This window comes from Embiotoca jacksoni, unplaced genomic scaffold, assembly GCF_022577435.1.
Source record: "Embiotoca jacksoni isolate LCO1_2020_lvr unplaced genomic scaffold, fEmbJac1.0.p SCAF_15, whole genome shotgun sequence".
In the NCBI taxonomy this organism is placed as follows: Eukaryota; Metazoa; Chordata; class Actinopteri; family Embiotocidae; genus Embiotoca; species Embiotoca jacksoni.
Genome location: NW_027185285.1, coordinates 5,757,476 through 5,780,936, shown reverse-complemented (window position 1 = coordinate 5,780,936; position 23,461 = coordinate 5,757,476). Strand labels below are relative to the sequence as shown.

Genomic DNA, 23,461 nt, shown 5'->3' with positions numbered 1-23,461 from the left:
CACTGAGGAAGAGATGTGTGGTTTGTCCATCAGTGGCTAAAAATACAGGCAGGAAAAAAAATGGACTTTTAATGTATAAATGCAACAGCCGCAGTGCAGGAGGCCCCAACTTTCTCAGCAGTGTAGGTTTTCTAGAGCCGGCAATGTGCACCATACCGCCAATGCTGCTACACTCTTTTGTTCACTGCAGTCTCTGTTCTATCTATATCTATATATAAATTCATATACTTTCCAGATCACCTAAATGAAAAGAGCAGAGATCATGTAAAACAGGATAGTTCATATTAAGTTCTTTATCATTTGAATGAAAAATATTTGTAACATTTCATCTACTTAAACCCCCACTCAATTCTAATTTCCCTCTCTGTCCTTATCTGCGGGTATCGTATGGATGTAGAGATGTAGTATAAACCCGGGGGAGCCCAAAGTCAGCATTGGGAGGAGGTAGGGGCGGATGGATGGGTTGACAAGACCTTGGACTTTAACAGGGGAAACAGCTGATTGTTTCCAGGTTCAAACCAATAGTCTTTTAACCATGACCATTTCACGACCTTAACCTTATGAGAACTTTCACACAGAATGCGAATATTGTTGCAGCAAAAATTATGTTTAATTTTTTGGGAAGTAGGTTGAGTATTCGCACCACGAATATACTGTAAACATCAACCTATCACATTATGCATTGCTGCATTTCTGCTATTGTGTTTACCTCTCGCTGTAGAGAGTATTCATTCAGATGTTGGACTTGAAGCTCACATGCAGAGAGATTTACTGGCCACCATCCACCCCAACTTTAATGAAGCAGTGAGAGCACTGGGCCAATTAAACAAGTGGTGTAAAAATGGAATTATGGGAAGTAAATAATCCCTTGTTGTAATCCGTGCTGTCTGACATTATAGTAAAGTTATTAATCATACATTAGGATGTCATAAAATGTTTTATAAACTCCAACCCGAGTCCTCTTTAATGTTTTTCAAACTAGGCTATAGTGAGCCAGACATTGTGATTTTTGGTTTCGGCTACTTGAACAAATCAGTTTAACTACTGTTCTCAAAGAAATGAAACACTGAAGTGGTAGGGAGACCATGATTTTTGGGCCGTGGTGTTAATTGGGACGTGTGGCTATAGCCAGAAATCTAACAAGCCAACAGTTCCAGCCTGGGCTGTAGTCACCCCTCTCTGGGGCTTGGAGGACAGATTGGATCCAATTGCACCGCAATGCGAGCACAGTGGCACCACTGGCGCTGTGCCTACCGGCAGGGGCCTCTCTCTGGGAAAACCACCCAAGGTCACAGAGGCTGGTCTTGGATCAGAGCACCATCCAGAGTTAGTTGGTTCCTGGAAGTGACATGATTAATGTTCCCACTGAATTTCCTGAATCTGTGTTTCGGTCCAAAAGAAGTACCAGCAAGCCAGAGGAGATTTCAAGTGCATGTTGGGTGATCTCCCAGGTTTTTTATGGTTATTGTGGTTGAGGTTCAAGCAGTGAATAGTCAAGAGATGCACTTAAGTGGCTTCATCCTTTACGTCCAAAGAGAGATCCATGGGACAGGAGAGGGCACTAATGACAGAGGAAGGACTGACGCTGCTGACGACAGAAAGAACTCCTGACACCCGGCGCTGATGAAAACCTTCCAGACTTTCCCCACACAAACAAAGAGATGATTCTTTGAGAGGGGGCTCTTATGAAGACAGGGTGTGTCACACAGAGCAGGAGCACTCAACACACTGCTCCTCAGGCCCGCACTGATGGAGACACCATGAAGCACCTCAATCCTTGGAGCCTGTCCAGCCCTCTAAGTGCCTGTTGTCTTTTACGGCTCTTTCACAACTGCGATGGATACAGTTGGCTGGCTGTACTCCCTCCCTGAAACCACATCATAGGAGGCTTCACATCTTCAAAGTACCCCTCCGCATTTGTATGGAGGCATTCGTTTTGAACAGTGGGATTGACACGTGTGCGAGGCATGTTTATGTCATTCACATACATATGATCATGGAATTTGTCACCCCGCGTAAATACTGGAGGCTATTCCTTTGTTTTACTATCCTTTCCTAAACTACAATTTATTTGCTGTATCAAAGTGAGATATTGGAACTGTCCTTTCCAAGGGCTTGAGAAATCATTGATATTAATTGTACATTACAGCGTAGAAAAACAAGTTTAATGTGATTATAATTACAGTGGAAGTTAGCCTAAAAGGACAATGAGATAAAGCAAGTGTGTATAATACTAGCTGATGGTGCAGCTTATATCTTTTAAACACTGGATATCATTTCAATGCCCACAGTCCAAGTGTTAATCCTCTGGCATACTGTATGTGGAGCAGCAGAGAGTAAAGGAGCTGAGTGACAGCTTGATTTATTGCCTCATCTTCACTATGCTAACAAACACCTCAGTCTCCTGCCGCTGGTCACGCTCCCACCCAGGACAGGCCCTCTAGCACTAGCTTTACCCCAGCACTCAACAGCTTCACTCAGGGACAACTTCTATTTAGCTCTTGCATGAAACCACAAATTACAGCAAACCTGTTGTCTTAAGACGTTCAATTAGTAAAAGATGACCTAAATCGACTTTTGTTGGAGAAGGATGTGGCATTTACAAGACATGTGTGAGCCAGATTTCAGGGCCCCCTATGCTAAACAGTTTCCGCAGTTAAGAACTCATTATGTTTCAGAACACTGCTCGTTTGCTTTGGCCTCGGAGAAAGAAAAACATTCAGGATTGATGCAGGTATGTGCACCCGTGTCCCTTTCTCAGAATCTGTGGTAAGCAGCAACAGCACTGGGGTACAGTGCTTTCTTTTTCATCCTTAGGAAGACACTGCAGGGGAGGACTACTTTCATGGGGCTGCTGGTGCCGGCTCTTCTCTACTCAGCTCGACTCATTTATGGATTTTGTTTCCCACTGTAGATAGTGACCCCTCAGTACAGTGCCGTTACTATAGTGACGCCGCATGGAACTGCTGTGATGTCATCAACACGTTGGATTCTTTTGTCTGCAACCAAAAAGAGGAACGTCCTCACCTTCTCAGTTGAGAATGTGTTATTTGCAGGTTGCTATTAATCGAGTAGTCCCTTAAAAAAAAGTATGGCCACGAAGTGACGCAGTGATGGTGCTGATTTTCTCTGACCAATCAGTGGTCTGCAGGATTTTTACGTTACCTTTTAGTGTCACAGAACCTTGAAGGAGGTGATAACAAAAAAATTATGCGCAGTACTATCTACAACTTTTGCCCAGTGGAAAAGCAATTAAAGCGAGTCGAGTCAACCCAAACTGAGCCAGTACCAGCAATGACAAAGGAGCATAAACTGGACCTTTGAATACTCCTGCACCATTAACCACTGCAGTGGGATTTAAAACAAAGATTGTATAGAAATAAAGAGCAGTGATGCCGCTGCCCAGCTGTAACACAGTCACACTGTAACAGCTCCAAATATTCCCTTTTACTTTAAAACAAACATCACATTAAATACAGTGTTGAGACAGAAAAAATTTGCCTCGAGTTAATTTACTAAATTTTCTTCAGTTCATTAATATTAAACAATATGGGAAAACTGTAGAAAAAAATAGTAACGCTAGAAAGGCAATGTTTACACTTACATTCTCCTATTTGGATGCCATCAATGATTTATGGCTATGATTTCACTGATATATCACTTTTTTTTTATTGTTAAGCGTGATCTGTTCTACTATTTTGCCAATTATCTCTAATAATATAATCACCATATAAACACTTTCATTTTCCACAGTATAATGATGTTGACATTTTGACAATTTTCATAAAGAGCTGAAAGGGCTTTGACTATTCTCTATACTGAGAGCTGCTGAGGTAATGGAAATTTGATGAATGTATGGAGACCAAATCAAATACCAGGTAATAAATAGCCATAACTGTGAAACTAATCATTGTAGGCCAGGATTTTCCAATCTAGTCATGCGTGGAATATGCATTAAACTTGGCTTCATATACTGCAAAGAACAAAAATAATTTGTTGTGAGAAAGCAACAAGTTGCATGGACATGTCTTTTTGTCTGTGGGAGAATGCTCCTGATCCCAAGAGAGAGTTACTTTTCTCGGTTAACTAATTATGAAAAGTACAGGGTGAATTCAGGTCTTAAAACTCTCACCTCTCACATGCAGCACCACTGCCTGACCTCTTAGCTATCCACAAGCATGATTAAACTAGCACATGGAGAAAACGCAGGCTGTGCTGACCGGGATAATTGAAATATCACCAGGGTTTGGTCAAACTAAGGTCAGGCAGCCTTGCCACGGAGGGAGCCAACGCTGCACTTTATTTCCCTCGGGGTACTCTGAGGTTGGTCTCAGCTGTGTCTCAGATCTTACTCTCGCTTTCTCCAGTGGAGGCCTACTGCCCCACGCATGGATGTAGATCTCATCTGACAGGTCAGCTTCTGCTTCCGAGTATTTCACCAACTCTTTAAATCTGTTCACCGCTATGCTGAGTCTGCATGTTGCTATGATTTTGATCATGTGTTTATCCATTGTATGTAACTGTATGCACACACTAATAAATCTTCTATGTACTTAATTCATCATGGCGACCAAAAGAGGTCTGATACTACTACGTGGGAGCTCGTGAGATTCTGAAACTGTGCTGAATCGGAAGTGTTGATGTTACGAGTCATTTCTTACATTAAATAAGTCAAAAGGCTTTCTATCCCATTCAAAATAACAAAACCACTGTCATTTAACAAGTAACAATTATCATTTCTTCACAGATTCTTTGCTCTTTGCTTCGTCTTCCTGCTTCTCACCCATTTAATCAAAGAAACTGTTCATACAATGTATGACTGGCATTTCTATTGTGCTGGATCTTCACTCTCAGGATGTGGCAGGAGAAAGAGCTAATCATCATCCATTTTTGGCTCCAGGTGTGACCCATATGTGAGCGTATAAGGCCTTAATTAGTTGGAAAATAAGAATCCCAGAGCAGCCAGAACACTAATGAGGCCTCTGCTCACAAACAACACGCACATGTGAGCAAATAGCTCCGTTGCTGCCAGCTGGCATGAACTCTAACCCCTATCCTCCAAAAAAATAAAAATAAAAAAACTCACCACCCCCCCAGAGCACACAACCGAAGTACACACACAGACACAAAAAACAAACCCTGTTCATTAGTAGAAGCAGCTAAAACCCCTTCAAACTTCAAATCTCACCCTCCAAATCCGTGACTCTTTCAACCCTGGACTTCTAGACCCGCTCAGCTGCTTCTATAGCAACCACACTGATTCATTAAGCCATTCTTCTGTTCAAACCCGGACACAAAAACATAATTTTGATTTTATTTTTAATTTAATGTAATTCTAATTTAGACATCAAACCAAACCAAAAGCAACTTTAGCACTTTGCTTACAAAGAAAATAAGAGCAGAAGAGTTAGTGTAAGTCATAAAAACTAAGCACCGATGGCTAAATCATAAATGAAACAGGCTCCATCCAGTGCAGCGAATGGAATCTCCTGATTTTATGCCACTGGATAACAAAAATATTGTCCCCTCATTAGGAACGAGTCTTTTCAGTTTTGCCAGATCCTCTGAGACTAACTGAGACTGGCAGTGGGGCAGTAGCCAGTAACACAGGGAGCTGAGAGAGAGCAGGAAAAAAAGATAGGAGAAAACAAGTGGGGTGGGGGGGTGGGGGGGTACACCACATCTGGGCTGAGTTAACCACTGGCTATTACCAGGTCCTGAACCCAGCGGGGTCTGATGGAGAAAGATGCAGCCACAAAGTACTGGGCAAGTTACAGACAGTGAGTATTCACAAAAAGACAGAGCACAGCAGTAAGACAGTCGGGTCGGAGAGGACATATGTGCTCTGTATGTCTGCACAAAAAAGCAACAGCTATGCGAAAAAGATCTGAAGTAATTTCACACAGCGAGGGAATAAATGCATCCTGATGTAGCAAGACGAATACGTCAATGTCAAGCAACGCTTGCGCAACATGAAGTTCTATCAGCCTGAGAAGGTCAAAGGTCACGGGGATTACACAGGTTAGACGGGGATCTGCCTACTAATGACTACTAATTGGCAGCTTGACTTTGGCACAATTTCAGACATATGTATTTTCAAGTGCCTTTTCTCTGTGTCACGCCCTGAGATTTCTACAAGCAGGGGAGGATCTGTTGCTATGAAGAACAAAAATGTCTCCACTGCCAATGTGTAAAATGTTAATATGTGTTAAACTGCGTGCTTTAAGTTGTCACACAATCTCTCGGGAAGAGGAAAATGTTCAGAGGACGATGCATATGTGCATACAGGGATATTTCAGATATGACGTGTTTACAGTCAGAAAGGGAAATTAAAATTGAACACATATTCCGCAGTAAAAAGCTGTGTTTATCAGCGAAGAGAGACTGGCCACGAAATCACAAGTGGTCTTGTTCCAGCCATGATCAGCTATATTGGCCATATAGACAAATACTTTTTAAAATACAGAAGCATTTTTTGGATCGGTTTTTTGTTCAATTATGCAGCTCGCAGAGCTGGAATTTGGAGCTCCGCGTTGAATAAGCCTGTGACATATTCTTGGAATGAGTTCCTGTTCTTTAAAGACATCATATTTCACATTTCACAATATTGACTCCATATCCCCTTGGTGTTAGTTTTAGACATTCTCCAAAGTCTAAACAAGCTTCATTCTGCGGGAAGTATCAAAATTTCAGTCTCTGGCGAGCATGGACCTTCTGCGAGAAGAAATAATTTGTTGGTTCAATAGAATACTGAACATTTTTGAGACAGTGAAAGGAATTTCCATAACTGTATTGACATCTGATGCACATTTTATGTAATACTTCTTTGACTCTTTAAGATTAGATTTGTCTTTGATATTGGACCCCAAAACCTGTGACTCGGGTTCAATCGGTATTCAATATTTTAAGAACATTTTGGAGGCAGATACCAATAGTCAAAAACAAAAAATTAATATCATAATGTATTAGCCAATATTGTTTATTCATAATAGAAATAAACAAAAACAAAAATCCTCTTTTTTTGACAGCTCAATATCAAAGTCAAAGTAAAATAAGATTAAAGGTAAACTCTTAACAATTGTCCAGTATTTCACAGGAAGTTGCAGAATGATAAATTATGACATGACAAATAATTATTATTATTTTATTTTTTTTAACTTGCATTGAAAGTGGGAATTCTACAGCAGTTTATTTCAGCATTTTTGCCCACAAATTGATTATATGTGATATATCCATATTTCCACACTGTCAGTATATTGATGGATCTGTAATAATCTATGTAATCTATCAAGGAGAAAATGTACTACATAGAGTTAAGTAAACCTTAAAACCTCTTTTTGATGCTTTAAAACAAAAAAAACAAAAAAAGCATCAAAGAAAAGAAATGCAGACAGACACAAAGTTCACACCATGTTTCTGAATGTTTCTCCTTCATGGCTGTCCCTCTGAGGCTACATCACAGATACAAACTAAACTGTTCTACAACAGTCAAAGAGCTTCATTGTGCTGCCTGCCAGAGTCCACAGAGTACACACACACACACACACACACACACACACACACACACACACACACACACACACACACACACACACCTGCCTGTAGTTTATTCTGCCTGTAATGAGAAATCTGAGCACACATATACACCCCCCCCCCACACACACACACACATGATCACACTTTTCCAAATATAAGCATTTAAAGACACAGAGATCAGACAGACGTACAAATGTCGTTTATTATTCCTGTGATGACAAACACAAGAATGCGAGAGAGACACACACCTACCAGGCAGTTCAGTCTGTGTCATTTATAGCGGGATATAAAAGATGGTATAGCATTGAAACCACTTTGCTTTTCCTTGGCCCTGCCCAGCGTTCCCTCCTCAAGTCCAAACCCATTCCAGCCCATGGTCCTCTCTAATTTCACCCCAAGCAGCAGAAGCATGAGCAGAAAAAGAGGAATCTGGCCCCCAAGTACAGCAAACTATTCCCTTTTCCTGTCTCCCTCCTCTTCCAGCGACCACAGATCGACAGCTCTACGGCCAGCGCTGGCCCAAAACTATGAGGGGTATTTTCAGCACTGTAATTTGAAACACACATGGTAAATGCACAGGCACACACTCGCATACAGAACCACACACTCAGCAAATACGCAGACATTGGGGATAGATGAAAAGACAGGAGAGCGGAGAGGAAACACAAATGCTCACAAAGGCACGTGTCCCGTAAGGATCAGGTCAGCATATGTCCGTTCTCCTCGAGTGCGGAGTCTGAGGAGTCTTACAGTTCAGTCCAGGAAAGTAGGGCGGAGGCCTCACTACATAGAGAGGTGAAAGAAAGTCATCTAAAAACAAGAGGCCACTATAGCAAGGGAGGGTAGGACCGAGAATAGCAAAGCGAGTCAAGAAAACTGTTTGTTTGGTACTTGATGATTCACCCCTTTGCCATTATTACAATGGCAAATTTTAAATGTGTGATTTAAATCTAAAAGAGAAACTCGAAGGTTTTCATTGATTTCGGTCGACTTTAATCATCTGAAAAGCTGAAACACTGAGACAACAGCTTAATAACACTGTTAACCATGGTTTCACTCACTGGGCCTTTAACAAATGTTTTGCTCATCTCTTCTTTTCTTTACTTTTTTTTTAATGAAGCTTTAAGTAACATAACTTTATTTAATTATTCAAATCAATTTGTAATTCCTCAACCAACAAATAAGTTGGAGGTTATGTAACAAGATATTTGCTCATATACATGTTGAAACACCATTTTAACGGTGAAAGACGAGAAATTCAGGCCAAACAGAAAGACACAAAACAAAACTTAAAATCTTGAAACTCGACCTGCCTTCAGTGGTGAAACAGGATGAGAAGGGACACCACATGTACGGACACACTCTTTCCTCATGTGTGCCAGCCAGCTACCTAAATACAACCGTCTGTGCGTCCGTGCATGCACGTACACAATCGCGCTGATTACAGACCTTAACTGCGCCTTGTACAGTCTTATTTGCCATAAATACAGCCGGAGCAGGGCTGTAATTAGGGACTAAATTTACCCCACCTGGCCAACGGGAGAACCCAGTTCGGTGCTGGCCACAGGGATGAGGCAGCCCCACTCCACTGCGCTGCCCTGGGAGGAACCAGGACACCAGTGGAACCACATCGATCAACACAATGTCCATAGATGTAACTCAAGGGATGTCCAAATGCAAATACCTGATAGACACAACATTATTTTTTTTTACAGCTAATGGACGACTGCCAGTAGAAATACTTAATTGATCAGCAGCACACGATGGATTATACGCTATGGGCCTGATTTACTAAAGGTTTGTGTGTATCAAAAAAAAAAAATCCCATGCTAATAGAGCAATTTAGCACCCGCAATGATATTTACTAAACCTGAAAGTAGAAATAGGAGAAGTGATTGTGTGTATTTTAGTACGACTGAAAGGCACATATTAATCAGGTGCGCAAATCTGGAGAGACGGCTGCTCTTATTAGTTTGGTGAGAAGGAGACGCAGGAAAGCAAACAATATGGAGAGGGCGTGTTTTTACACCCGTTTGATGCCAGAGGCATAAATTATTCAGACATATCGTTTCTCCAGCGATGACATTTCTGAGTTATTGAACGAACTGAATGATGATTGACAGCCACGTAGTACCAGCAACGACAAAACTTCTTATGACTCAGCTTTTTCCTGCCTCTGGGTCATTCCAGCGTATCGCTGCTTAGATATCTCACCCAGTCCCGTTATTCAGGTGTGCTTTCGCAGGTACTGAATGTGTCCCGCAGAATTCACAGGTAGCTTCATCAGGTTCACGAGCACTCGCGAGGCACTGAATGAAAAGTCACCTGCTCATCACAGAAAGATCTGGACCTGCTGATCGGTGATTCTGACAATCTGGTTTCTGGTCTGATTGGAACTCTTCCAGGGCAGGTGTGCTTTCATCCTGAGCACCCAACTGGATTGTAAAATAGACACTTAAACCATTTGATGAGCAGAAATGAAAGCACATACATGATGTGCAAAAGCAGAGGTGACAGTCAGTTCCTTTTGTCTAAGATAATCAAAAAAAAATGTCTTACACCTATATATTTCACTTTGTTTGTGTGCCACAGGGACATTCAAACTCAAAATAAGAGCAAGTCATGCTTTAAAATGCTCCCTAGCTTTCTTGAGATATCCTTCCCCCAGAAATGTTTTCAGAGAAGAGCTGTGGCTTCGCTTGATGAGGATAACTGACTGGCTCACATGTACAAAGCCAAACAGACCTCCCAAGTGAGGTTACAAATTCAAATAGTTTGGCCATTTCTCTGCCCCACTCTGTTTACTTTGTGGCCACACTGGTTATTCCCTGCCATCACATCACATCTGCAACAACAAACTCATCAACATGCAAAGTGGAGAAAGTGCTTGAAAATTCCCTCACATCATACACAAACAAGCTATTTTGTGGAATCTCCTTGAAACCACTCATACAATGTGAAATGTGTTGTGTTATGTGTTATGGGGTTGAACAGCTTTGTGGGTCACACTCTTCTATGTGTCTAAACTGCTGCACTCATCATGTTTCAGTGCGTTTAGGATTCATGGCCTGCACCCTGTAAAAGCCCTCTTCAGCAGATGCGGTGCTAATAGGAGTGGCGGTGGCTCTCCCACTCTGCAGAGCCGCACATCTGAAAGCTGTCAGGGTGAGGTTCTGCCGACTGATCCCAGAGGGCTCCAAAGCCAAGCCTCTCAAAGCTGGACTTTGGGTATTTGAGAGAGATATGGAGAGGACAAGAAAGCAAGAGAACGTAAAACCAAAAAGGCAAAAGCAATCCTCTAATAACTTTGATCTGGGTCCCAAGTCTCCTCGGTTTGAGGTGGTGAGGCCATGTGCTGAGTGCAGAGGAGGACAGTATGCTGACTCGCACATCTGCACATCTTGGTCTTCTCCATGGCAGTGAGATGGGGAATTAATCAGAGAGTGGGGAAAGAAGAGAAGACAGAGACGTGGCTCAGTGGTTGCTCGGTGTCCTGACGGGCGAGCAGTCCAAAACAACCTTTTTTTTTTAATACCGCAGACTGTTTTCAAATTGACATCTGACAATGACCATTAGTCTTCTTGTGGGCTTTGCATTGATTGCGAGTCTGAAATTGACAAAGTAAGAAAAAGGGAGAGAGAGAAAGACAAAGAAAAGAGCTTGCTGCTCGAGCAAGCAGAAAACCAAAGCTAAACATCCAATCTGTATTTCATTGTGGTTGCATACCGTGTTCAAAAATACAATAGATTTCAGGTAGTGGCTGCACACAGATTTCAAGCACTACTGACTGCTGAAATGTGGTGATGACAGAGTCGTTAACTCTTATACTGACTACCGGTTTCAATTAAAAGCTAGTATATAGTTGTTAGAGGAGGTAATGGGGAAAAATCCTGCACTGAGAGAGTTTTTCAAGCCAAATCAGATCAGCAAATGTTCTGTTTCCCGGCACCAGGTTTGGCGCCTGGGAGAAGCACTTTCTAAAACATATGAAAGATATAAAACTCAAAAGAGGAGCATCAGCAATTTTATACAACAAAGTCTGTTTTCAGTTCCTGGAAAGTATACTGAAACTGTAAAGAAAGACTTTTCAGAGGGTCAGAATCTGACTAAACTGTCTCTCGTGATGTCACTTGAGTCAGTTAAGGAGCACATTTGAAAATGAATAAAAAACGTGGGTTCGGAGACAGAAATATGTGATTTTACAACACCTCTGTAGCCAGCTCTTTAGCTCTGCTCGGGACTAGCAGCTTAAGGTTCCCTTAGCTGCTTCTAGCGTAACAAAATCAAATATTCGTCCAAACCGAGGTGAGTATTTGAGTTGCATTTTTGGTAAATTAGGCACCAGGTTTTGACAAGAAGAACGTGTGAATAAAATTTTTTTTTTTAAAAAGGTATCAAAGTCAATGCAGCTGGGTTTAGATCTGCCGTAAGAGCTTCTATGTCTTTCCACTCTTTCTGTTGCTCTCCACTGTCATCTATCTACTGAAGTCAAAAATGCCATAGACTTGGCTAAAATGTCCTAGCGCAGCACATCTCCCGCCACCAGTAACCACCGAGACAGACAGACTATCCAACATTGATTCAATCTGAACTAATGAGCCCCTGTGGCTGCAGCAAGTGATTTACATGCAACATCAGTTTTACTTTACTTCAATTACTTTGTCGTTTTTTTTTTTTTTTTTTTTTAACAGAGCATGCTAACTGGTCAAGGACCTGGAATAGCAATTTTCAGAGAATTTGTAGCACTGATGAAAAGCTGTGCTTGATGCCCGCATTCAATGTCTCCTGAACGGGCTGCTGAAAAGCAGCGAGCTGAAATGCCATCAACACTGACACACCTGATGTAAAGAATGAGGTTAGAAGACTGGAGAGAAGCCGCTTCCATCGCTGGCTCTCTCTGCCTTTCAGAGTCAGTGACATCACATAACTCAGGAACAGTACTCCTTTCACGACGGTCTCAAAAGTTTCGAAACCCATAAAAGGACAACAGGGTCTACACATGCCCACAGGTGTATGAGCCCACAAATATGCAGGTATGCTTCTCTCTCGCTGCCGCACAAGCTGATGTACCTCCAGGTATTCCAGTGATCTAATATCTAATCTGCTGCGGTATGTCGTGTTTTTGCAGGATCCCACATATTTACAGACGAGAGCCCACAAGGCAGGCTGGCCATCGGCATAATTAAAACTGCCTGGGAGGTCCACCACTGAAATGTGTGAGAATATTTGCTTTATATCGAGCAGCCTTTCACGACACATACTGCCGCCACCCCCCCCCCCCCCCCCCCCTCCCTCAACACACAAATACCCTACCATTCCACTTCCTCATTGCCGTTGGCTTAAACAGAATCCTATTGGTTCAGACCCGGTTGTCAAAAAAAAGGGGACCAAAAAAAAAAAAAAAAAAAGGGAGTGGTGAGAGTCAAGAGGTTCACACTAGCGTAGTGTGGCATGGGTACCCGTGGGAAGAGGACGGCATCATGTGCAGCACATCCATAAATCATTAGCAGATGAATTACAGTGGCCAGCGGTGAGCTCTCTGGCTTACTGTCAACATGTTTATCACTCGATGTAGTGTGCAAAAAAAAAAAAGTCCTTATCCTAAATGGCTGTTGAGTGACACTCTGAGCTATTTTGCCCCACACCTGCATCGCCAGTGTTTTCCAAAGTGTAAGGAAAGGTGATTTTTAAGATTTTTCTTTTAATGAAGGGAGATTTTTAAGATTTTTTTTTTTTTTTAAGAACAATGAATAAATTGTGTGCGTCTAAAGCTTTTAGCTTATTTGTATGTGTCATAGAGCCTCACTTCTGTAAAAAAAAAATAAAAAGAAGCTAAACCTGTGTGGATAGTCTGGATACACAGACCATAAGAACCCCAGCAATACTAGATTTTTGGGGCTTGCGCTAATACCGATATTAGGAAATAGAAGAATTACCTGATTGATTTATTGGCCAATATTCTTTTTATCTATAAATATAAATAAAAATAAACTTCTTTTTTTTTTTTTTAAATAGGCCCAAATAAATGTATAAATGTGGTTATCAAACACTTTTGACATTTGTAACAAAGATATGTAACGAGGGGTTGATATTTTACAGTTTATTGTCCACACTGACATCAGTGCACTGAAACAGTAAACCTCACTGGTGATTTAATGCTTAAAACTAGCTATAAAAATTTTTTAAAAATCACATAGAAAAAGCATCTTTTTCTACATCATGTTCTGTAAAACAAGTTTTCGTATCAACGCATATCAGCCAACATATACAGCAATTTATCAGTGATAAGTTAATCTCAGCAAATATAATTGACTGAGTGATATATCAATCAGGCTCTGCAGATAATACTTGTTCAATTCCTTGTTGGCATTGCTCTTATGACAACATTTGTGATGGAATATGTGAACTATAGAAAAAAGGGACAAAATAATCCTTTAATTAAAGTTCTGTCTGTACTAAATAAAGGGATTTCTACATGGGATGGGTGCATTTCATGTACCTGCCTCTAAGAGCAGTTGCTGGTTGTTTTGGTAGTGTGCTCAGGGCTTTACTGACAAACTTACCTGAACAGGTGTCACCTGGGCTCTGGGATCAAACACCCGCAGCATCTTGTCCTGGGCAAGCAAGAAAAACAGGAGAAACTTTAAGAACACAGAAAGTTAGGTCCCTATGGTGATGATTCATTGGCACCTTGGTGCTCCTTCTTATTCTCAGTTCAGTCTAATGAAACAGCATCTGAAGTTAAGTAACACTAATGTGTGAAGGCTGTTGAAGAGTTAGAAGTTCAACATGTAAGAGAGGCCAAAGAGCATGTGCAAGGTCACGATTTGAAGTTCTCAAAGAAAATGGGGAAGGAATTAAAGGCTCCACAGTTGGCTGTATTTTTTTTCCATTAAAATTACATGAATGACTGAAATATGAAAGCTACATCTTGAAAGTATTAATAAAAAGTCCCTCCACCTCAGTATAACTCAGATGAAGAACAACACAAGCTCTCCGAAGTTTCCTCATTTATCAGTGAGATCTTACTGATCCATCGTAAGCAAATGCAATCCAGTGACCTCTCCGCGGCCTCGTGTGCCTCGACCCCAGCCAGCCCAAACACACATTCGGCATCAATCAAAGCAGCCAATCAGAGAGACTCCGGCATGATTGGGAGGAAATGGGACCTAATGGGATCAGGCTGTGACTGGGACATGCGTGTCTGCAGCCATGTCACTCAATACTGCTGTGTGACTGTGATCACAGCAGCAGCCTGACATATGAAGCTGACAGCAGGTAATACCTATAAGTACTTAGAGTAAACCATACACATACTTAGTAAACATATACATGTCAAAGGGAATCAGGAGGCTGACTATGACACAGTCAAGGACAGACGTATAGACAGAGAGGCACTGTGGCAGCCATCAGCCTCACAATATAAAAAGCAGACATCACATGTCCTCCGCTCACAGACAGCAGCATGTTATTCTGCCGAGTTCAAATACACATTGAAGAATATGCTCGGCGCATCAGCTTGTTTTCATCGTGCTCCCCTCAGCAATCAAAGAAGGCATCCATGTGCTTTTTTTTTAAAAATCTCGAATAGCAAACAGGGGTTTTTGACCAACGTGCTGATTCTTTCTCGGCCTCTCCATCCTGTCCGTGAGTGAGTAAAGCCCACCCACGAATATGATGCCCCTAAGCTACATCTTCAGGTCTCTGTGACCCGGGACTAAGCCAAAGGCTCAGAGCATCGCAGGAATACAAACACACACTTTTCCCCCTCATAGCCACATTTCTGCTGAAACCATCTCTGAGCTATGAGCTATCTGTTTTTTGATTAGCTCATCTGCTAGGTATTTTGGTAGATTGCCAACCAGAGCTGCTACTAATGATTATTTCCGTTATCGATGAATGTCCAAAAAAAAAAAAAAAACCTTGACAAAATGTCAGAAAATATAAAAAGAAAATTACCATATTTCCCACAGCCTGAGCTGATGTCCCAAAAATTATTTTTGTGGAAGCAATAATCAAAAACCCCAAAGATATTCTCTTTTCTATAATGTAAGACAAAGAAAAGCATCAATATCAAATTAAAGAAGCTTAAACCAGCAGAGTTTGGCATTTTTGCCCAAAGAGGGACTAAAACGATTATCACAATAATTACAAATGAATTGCTTAATCATTGCAGCTCTGCAACCAATCATCATTTAATGGTACAATCACTTTCAAGCTGCTTCCATCCTACCAGCTAATGACTTCCCTTTGAAAACCAAACACGCGCATATTTACTGGACATACATCATTATACAAACATACATTTGCCATATTAAAGCCGTTGACTGCCATATCATCTCGAGTGTTGTAGTGCAAACAACTACATATGAGGGCAGAAACTATCTGACTGTGCAAACACACAGATGAGGGGCTACTCACGTACAGATGTGTTCACCAAGTAACCACACACACCCACACACACACACACACACACACACATTCAAACAAGCAAACACACTCTCTTAAGCCTATGACAATAACACATAAACACACACACCACCTAAACTCATAAATGCACAGATGGAGGGCCCAGATAGCTGTGTGTGCATTTGTGTGTTTGTATTTTTGTGTGTGTGTGTGTGTGTGTGTGTGTGTGTGTGTGTGTGTGTGTGTGTGTGTGTGTGTGTGTGCGCATGCTGAGACAGCTGCTGTTTAATCAAAGTGATGGAGCCTCATTCTCAAGCTGCTGTTAATGAGTTTTCACCACGAGTTGGCTGCACACAACTTTCACATGTACGGAAACACACACACACACACACACACACACACACACACACACACACACACACACACACACACACACACACACACACACAGATGCTGGGAATCTTCAGCCAGGGGTGTTCTCTCTCTCTCTCTCTCTCTCTCTCTCACTGCTCATCAAACACACGGTGCTGCCAGCCCTTCGTTCCCAGTCTCCCACGGTTACGAGTGTCGAAGCCTGTTGAGATTGGCAGTTTGAGACTGCAGGATGCTTTAATTAATGTTATTTTCCATCACTGAAAATTTTGTAGGGAGTTTAGTACACTTTCAAAATCAAGGTGAGCTGTGGACCATAACTCCAACGACACCTCACTTCTCACCATCATACCGCCCCGCCCCGTCCATCACTCGGATAAACACAGGCTTTCCTTCGTCTCTGCTCTCGGTACCTGTGGATTTCATTCCTCTCAACTGAATACCGCCTTCTCTCTATAAGTGTGTCGTGAATATACATCTCTCCAGGTCCAATTGAGGCCTGTCATGATTCCTGCTCTTTGGGATGGTGGTCTCCCCCTTCATCTTCCCCCAGCCCCGTGCCCCAATGTTTACCCTACGGGAGAGCTGGGGGATTGGACCCACATGTTGGCAGGCCCTATTTGCTTTAATAAACTGGATTGGAGAGATTGAAAGGGGCCTTTTGGGTTAAATGACACCAGAGCCCAACAGGGCAAGAACCGAGGAGGCCCCCCGGCCTCAGATCTCAGACCCCCTCCACACACCCCCCACCCCACACACACACACACACACACACACACACACACACACACATACACAGTTTCTTCTCAGGTGTCTTGTTCTTTCAGCCTACACTGAGCCTGATGGGGTTGGTAGCTCTGGTGAGGACGATTATCCTGTCAACTTAATGTCACGATTTGGACACAGCCGGTGATGGGCGTCATAATTTGTTCCTTGTCAGAGTAAAAAACAAACAAAGGAGATTGGACCAACAATCATATCCGTTAAATACGTGCATGTGGTATATGTTTCTATGTCAAAGGTTATTTGGTGTTAAGCTGAAGTAAGCACATCACGCATTGTCCGAAGTATTCACCGGAGGTCTCTGCCTCTTTTACACATCAGTCAGTCTATGTGTGGTTTCAGTAATTCACAGTAGTGCACAATATGAGAGTTTAAACTGAGCAAAAGAAATAAGTTATATTAACTTCCAGTGATGAAAAAGGCCCTGGCTCTTCCTATGAACCAAATATAATCGTGAAACAATTCCAACTCAACTATAAATCCCTTCATTCTCTGCCCCCTCCTCATAAACTCATGCCGCCTCCTACCTTCCTCTTCCTACGTCTACAATATTAACAACCTAATGGAAAGCCCTTGGCCATATAGCTGCACTTTCTATCGTGAGCAATTAAATCAGTTTCTTCTTAGCTTTTCCCAGTACTCTACAGACCTGCCAAAGAAGTGTTGGTTGTCAAATGCTGTGTAGACTTAAACTTGAAGAGGAAGGTTGGGTTCAAGGGGGCAGAGAGGAAGGGGTGCTGGGGATCAGGGATCAGGGGTCAGGTGGGGTTAAGATAAAACAAAATCCTTCACACTCAGCCTGTTGCCATTTTTACTGGCTTGATTGCCAAGTTACAAGTTTCCAGTCAGAGGCAGAAAATCTCTACAAGCCCTCTATCAATGTCTTTGGCAACACTATTACCACATTAAATTAAATTGCCTATTACTTCTTTAATGTTATTTAGGGCTTTCCAAGTTTACCCTTTTTTCCCTCTAAAGAACTGCTCTCTAATTCCTCATGTAATGAGTCTAATGTGTAATGTGATCCCCACCCTTTTTTTATGAGCTTCACCCCTGTTGACATTTTGATGAAATAAGCCCCATGTAAACAGATAAGGTGCAGCAACGTTTGACGTGTGGCTTTGCTGAGACACTAGCAGCATCTAGTGGTCATAAACGGCAACTACAGCAATCAAACCTGCTTCAAGGAATGGAACAAAATACAGCTTTCACTTTATTAAAAATTACATTTGAGCCTTGCAGGTCAGTGTAACATAGATCTGCTGCAGTGTGAGCTGTCCTCACCTTGCAGGAGGAAGCCAGCAGGGAACCGTCCTGCTTCCAGCTCAGACTCTGCAACAGGTCTCCGTGCTGCTCCAGAACTGTAGACACACAAATCATAATTTAGAGGGGTAAGAGAAGGAGAGGCACTATGTGAAAGATGAAAACAGAATTTTGAGAAGGCATAGGGAAAAAAAAAAAAAAGAGAAACATGATAACACAATGAACACGGAATGACAGCACACAGACGAGACAAAAAAAAAACACCAAACTAGAGACGTTCTGCAGGAAAATGCAGGGGGGAGATGAAGCTATAAATCAAGCACAGAGATCAGAAAACACAACAATAAAAGTATGAATGATTTACACCGCGGGATGGATCGTATGTCCCTACAGGTTAAGCATATGTGAGACATTTTGAACATGACACATGTAAGGCTGCAGAAGTGAGCACAGCACAGCTTGTGTGAATTATTGAGTTTCACCAAGACACTGGAAAGATGAAGGTTGCTCTTGTTAAGATAGCTACACATGAAGTAACATGACATGAGGTCAAACTGTAGAGGAACAAACAGGAGCCCAAACACACACTCACTCAGATACAGATTTGTGTCATTCAAATCGTGTTCCTTAACCACATATGTAAAGAAAACCACGACAAATGAGGGCGATGAAAAACATTGTGTTTGTGGAAGGAGGGTAATGCTCATGAAAGGTTGGAACAGCAGTGAGCAGCAGCAGCCAGGCCAGCTGTCATGGGATGGGGAAGGAGGAGCGCAGTTGTGTAGGATGTGTGTTTGGGGAGGGATGTGGGGGGGAGGGGGGGTGAGGCCAGAGGATAGTGACTATATCCTGAGGCCAGCCCGGAGAGACTGGGACCAGGACTGCAAAACCAAAACATTACCTCTGCTGCTCCGGCACTTAGACAGAGCCACAGGGCTGTAAAACGTAGGCAGCGTCAGTGTCCAACCGAAAATAAAGGCCAACCAGACACTTTACTCCAAATATACATTTATGTTACACACGGAAACAAAAGATGGCACAACATAAATTGAAGACTAACCGACAGAGACTGAAATGTTCAATGTAAAGTGACAGTACATGATGTACACTAAAGACTTTAGACAAAAAAATAATTTGTGAAGTATGCTTTAATTGTAATTTGCATGCTAGAAAAAAAAAAAAAAAGCACGTGCATGTTCTGCTCATGTTGCCAGCTGCAGTTACCTGCTAGCGGCGCGTCCTGGCGGCTGGTGTCCCAAATCAAAGGAGACTTTGTGGTGCCAACTGCCAGCAAACCAGAGGAGGTGGGATGGAAGTGCACCAGCTCCAGCCTGCCCTGACCTGGACACAGGGTGAGCTCTGGATCGCTGGGCTGCTCCTGCTCTGGGTCACACAAACGCCACAGCTTCACCTGCACACACACACACATAGAAAGAAAGATATGAAAATATTAGTTTCTTCCTCTCCTCCATCTCTACATCTATTTCAGGCAAATCACACCTTTTTTTTAATTTATTTTACACTTTTCTCCTTTCTCCGTTTTGCTGGGAGTCGTCCTGGCACATTGGTGAAGTTCTGCTCGTTTGCACATTATGTGAAACGTTTATGATCAGTCTGCTCAAACGAGCCCAGCCGGGCTGAACGCCCACTTCCCGGCCGTCTGGCCATGCAGAGGGAACACACTACGAATTAATATATCAAGATGCAACATCAACCAGCCATGAGGTGGTCGTTAAGTGATGTGCGCCTCTGAATGTTGATACTGCACTGAATAATTTGGGGTTTGGGCGCAGGTTTGAATTTCCAGTCGCTGCCGACAGATCAGACTAAATAAACCGGCATGATGATGACTTTATAGGTTAGTCAGTAAAAATACATCACTGGAGTCATATTTCATTTCACTTGCTCAACACGACCAAGTCGGTGAAACAATATGCCCTGCTGGCAAAAGATAAGAGGAGCAAAAGCGCTTTGCACACCGGGCACTGCGGATCACATCAGTGTGTGTGGCGATAGGTATGTGTGTTTACACAGGTCTGCGAGGTAGACCGAGCTGCCGAGTTTGAAGATGCAGACCCGCACTCAGCACATTCCAGTGAGCTGGAGCACCTGTGGCTGAGGACAATGTGCTGAGAGGAGGGAGTCTTCAAAAGGTTTGAACAACAAAATCTATGGTGGTTCATGTTGCATTCGAAGCCCTGCCGGGAACAACAAAGCCTGAAAGAATGGAGAGTGAACTTATGTGTAAGTACACCGCAAGAAGGTAAAGTGAGGATAAAAGGAACAAACGAAAGAATGAACAAGGTCAGGGAGAAGTAGGACATTAAATAGCTTACCGTTTCATCTGCAGAGCATGTGGCCAGGAGACTCTCATCAAAAGGAGAAAAGTCCATATCAGTCACCAGATCTGACAGAGAGAGAGAGGAAAACAAATGGAAATGAAAACTCAGATCTGGGTCACATCTGTCTGGCTCAATGTCATTTCTGGGCAGCAGTGTCTGCATTTCTCATGTGATTAGTTTATTTTACAAAAGGATGAAGAAAAGCTACCAGAGTGGCAAGAAATGTGGGTGACTGTCCATTGGCCATTTGAACCGGGTTTGACTGAAGACAGGCCCAGCATACCTCCACCTGCAGACACACACACACACACACACACACACACACACACACACAACACAGAAATGTTATGAAACATACTCTCAAAATCTGCTTTGTGAGACTTCATAGTGGATCACAATCCAAAATGTCCACCCTGTTCAAAAATCGACTTTTAGGATCACAAGAAAATATGAATAAAAAAAAAAAAAAAGACATTCTATCTTTTTTCCAAAGGAATCCTTTTTGTTTCATTTTAATTTGATTGATGTCGTTATGTCAATATTCTGGACTAAATAAACTTAAATGAAAGCACAAACGAAGCTGAAACTATAAAGAGTGGCTACTTCAATCTGCAAAAAGCCAATGTTACTGTTCAACCACACTCTCATAGCCTTACCAGCCTGCTCGGTATTGAAAGCCACCAGCTTGGTGCTTGCTTTGATGTGGTTCCCCTGGCAGGAGAAGGAGCCAGCACGAACATGGTTGATCCATGCCTGGGTTTAAGAGTAAGGGAACATAATGGGTGAATTTAGGGTTTGATAATGAACATAGATGAATGAAAACAACAAAAAAAGCACCGTTTACACTGAAGAATCCAATTTATTTATATAATGTTACCAAACACACATGACCAAGTTGCTGTCACAACCATAAAGAAAATAAAGTGAACACAGCAAAGAACAGGAAGGATCTAGCCAAGAGGACACACACACACACACACACACACACACACACACACACACACACACACACGTGCCTCAGAATGAGCAAAGTGTTGAGGAAGTGGAAGGACTCCCTGCGTTGCACCGGAAAGAACTCTTAAAACCTCTTTCATAACATTAACAAGGCAAAAGGGGCAAGAGGACAGTGTGTCTGTGCAACACGCTCCAACAACTACTCTACCGCTGAGCTGCTCCTCTGAAAACTTATGAGCCACCGTGACGGTCACTTGGCCCACAAGGGACCCTTCACGGCCCCAGCAGCTTTGCAGAGGACAGATGCATGACTTGCTCTGTTTATGCACTCGTGCATTTCAAAGCGCCACTCGTACGTGTGCAAATAACAGGATCACAAGTTCCAGAAGAGTTTCTGCCAAAAGAGACGTAGACAACAACATGTAAATGGGGTGTCAGAAGCTGTGTGGGAGCAGTATCGGCTGGAAACTTAATTTAAGCCTCAGAGTGTTGATTACGATAATGACTGCTCACCACCACCTCTGCCAGCAGCTAGCTGCAAAGATTTCTTATCTACTTAACATAATCTTCTCTCGACGGGACCTGTGACATGTACAACTGTTCCACTAAGCTGTTTCAGCATCCAGGCTGCGTATGGAGGATCTGTACGATATCAAGGACCCCTTTATGTTATGATAAGGATCGTCTTCCCTTAATTATGCATTTTGATCAACGCGTACAAGATTTCTTACTCCGTCAAAACCTGTGTCTCAGGATTAAAGAGTGAGCCACCTGCCGTTATGAATCCATCCACAGGCCCGTGATTTGAAACCAACACCAACGACTGTGTCCAGGGGACTACGGGACACTTGCCAAATGAGAGCTGCCTCAATTCATTCCCATGCTACCCCCTGCGACTACTCACTCAAGCTGTTCTGGATTTATCCGAGAACAAAAAGGCCCACTCATCTTCGCTTTGCCTTTCGTCTTGTTCCATCCCTGTCGAACTCACCTCCTGTCACTTGTCCCAGTTTTGAGTGTTGCAGTGTTTGAAATGACAGCACACAAACACTTCAGCACGGGGGGAAAAAAAGCCTCATCTGCACATTAACGTGTTCTGTTGCGTGAAGGGCTAGTTTAACATTCACAGGCGAAGCACCACCTGCTGTCTTGAGATCCTGTGCAGAGATTGGAGAGACACCAACACCATTCACTGTCCCTGTGCATACCAAGCATTTTACTGCCAGAGTAAAAAAAAAAAAAAAAAAAAAAAAAAAAAAAACAAGGCAGGAGATTACGTAATGCATCACAAGGAAGGGAAGCTGCAAGGCGTTGCAACTTTAAACAAATGGGTCCAGATCAGGGAGAAAATGGCAGATTTGTAAGACACTCGTGTCCCGTCCAGACATGTCGCCTTTTTGCAATCTGCAGGACAACTGTCACTGACAAATAAGCATCACGGTAATAATATCACTCGTGGCATTTGCAATTCAATTTGGGCGGACATAGTAAATCTCACATAACTCCAGGTGTGCCAACAAAAACCTGCAGAATACAGCACGAATTTTGAAAAGAAATGGGTGAAAACTCAATGACTGATGGGCGTCTCCGCAACATCCGATGAAGGCGAGCGCCTTCATGTAAACCACATGGCTCGTATATTTTACTAAAAGCCCTCAGTTAGCACGAACGCCAGCATGTGGGTTCAGATTTGTGTTCTCATTCCTGTGCAGACTTTCCAGATGCAGGAAGTTCAACATCTCTCTCAGAGACAGGCGTTCCCCCCCCGAAACGCCACTTAAGCAGCGCAGCTAATTACCGAT

At 42.6% G+C, this 23,461-nt stretch overlaps 1 protein-coding gene across 1 annotated transcript in view; it reads right to left on the bottom strand.

The window, feature by feature from the left end:
• Positions 1-23,461, bottom strand: part of coro7 (coronin 7) — a 106,168-nt gene that overhangs the window by 82,479 nt on the left and 228 nt on the right. Inside the window, exons 2-7 of the mRNA XM_069149099.1 lie at positions 21,362-21,458; positions 20,914-20,994; positions 20,700-20,770; positions 19,588-19,774; positions 18,385-18,461; positions 14,100-14,150 (exon numbers count right to left, since the gene is read on the bottom strand). Of these exons, the coding sequence (XP_069005200.1) occupies positions 14,100-14,150; positions 18,385-18,461; positions 19,588-19,774; positions 20,700-20,770; positions 20,914-20,994; positions 21,362-21,458 (564 nt within the window). The remainder of the gene's footprint in view (positions 1-14,099; positions 14,151-18,384; positions 18,462-19,587; positions 19,775-20,699; positions 20,771-20,913; positions 20,995-21,361; positions 21,459-23,461) is intronic.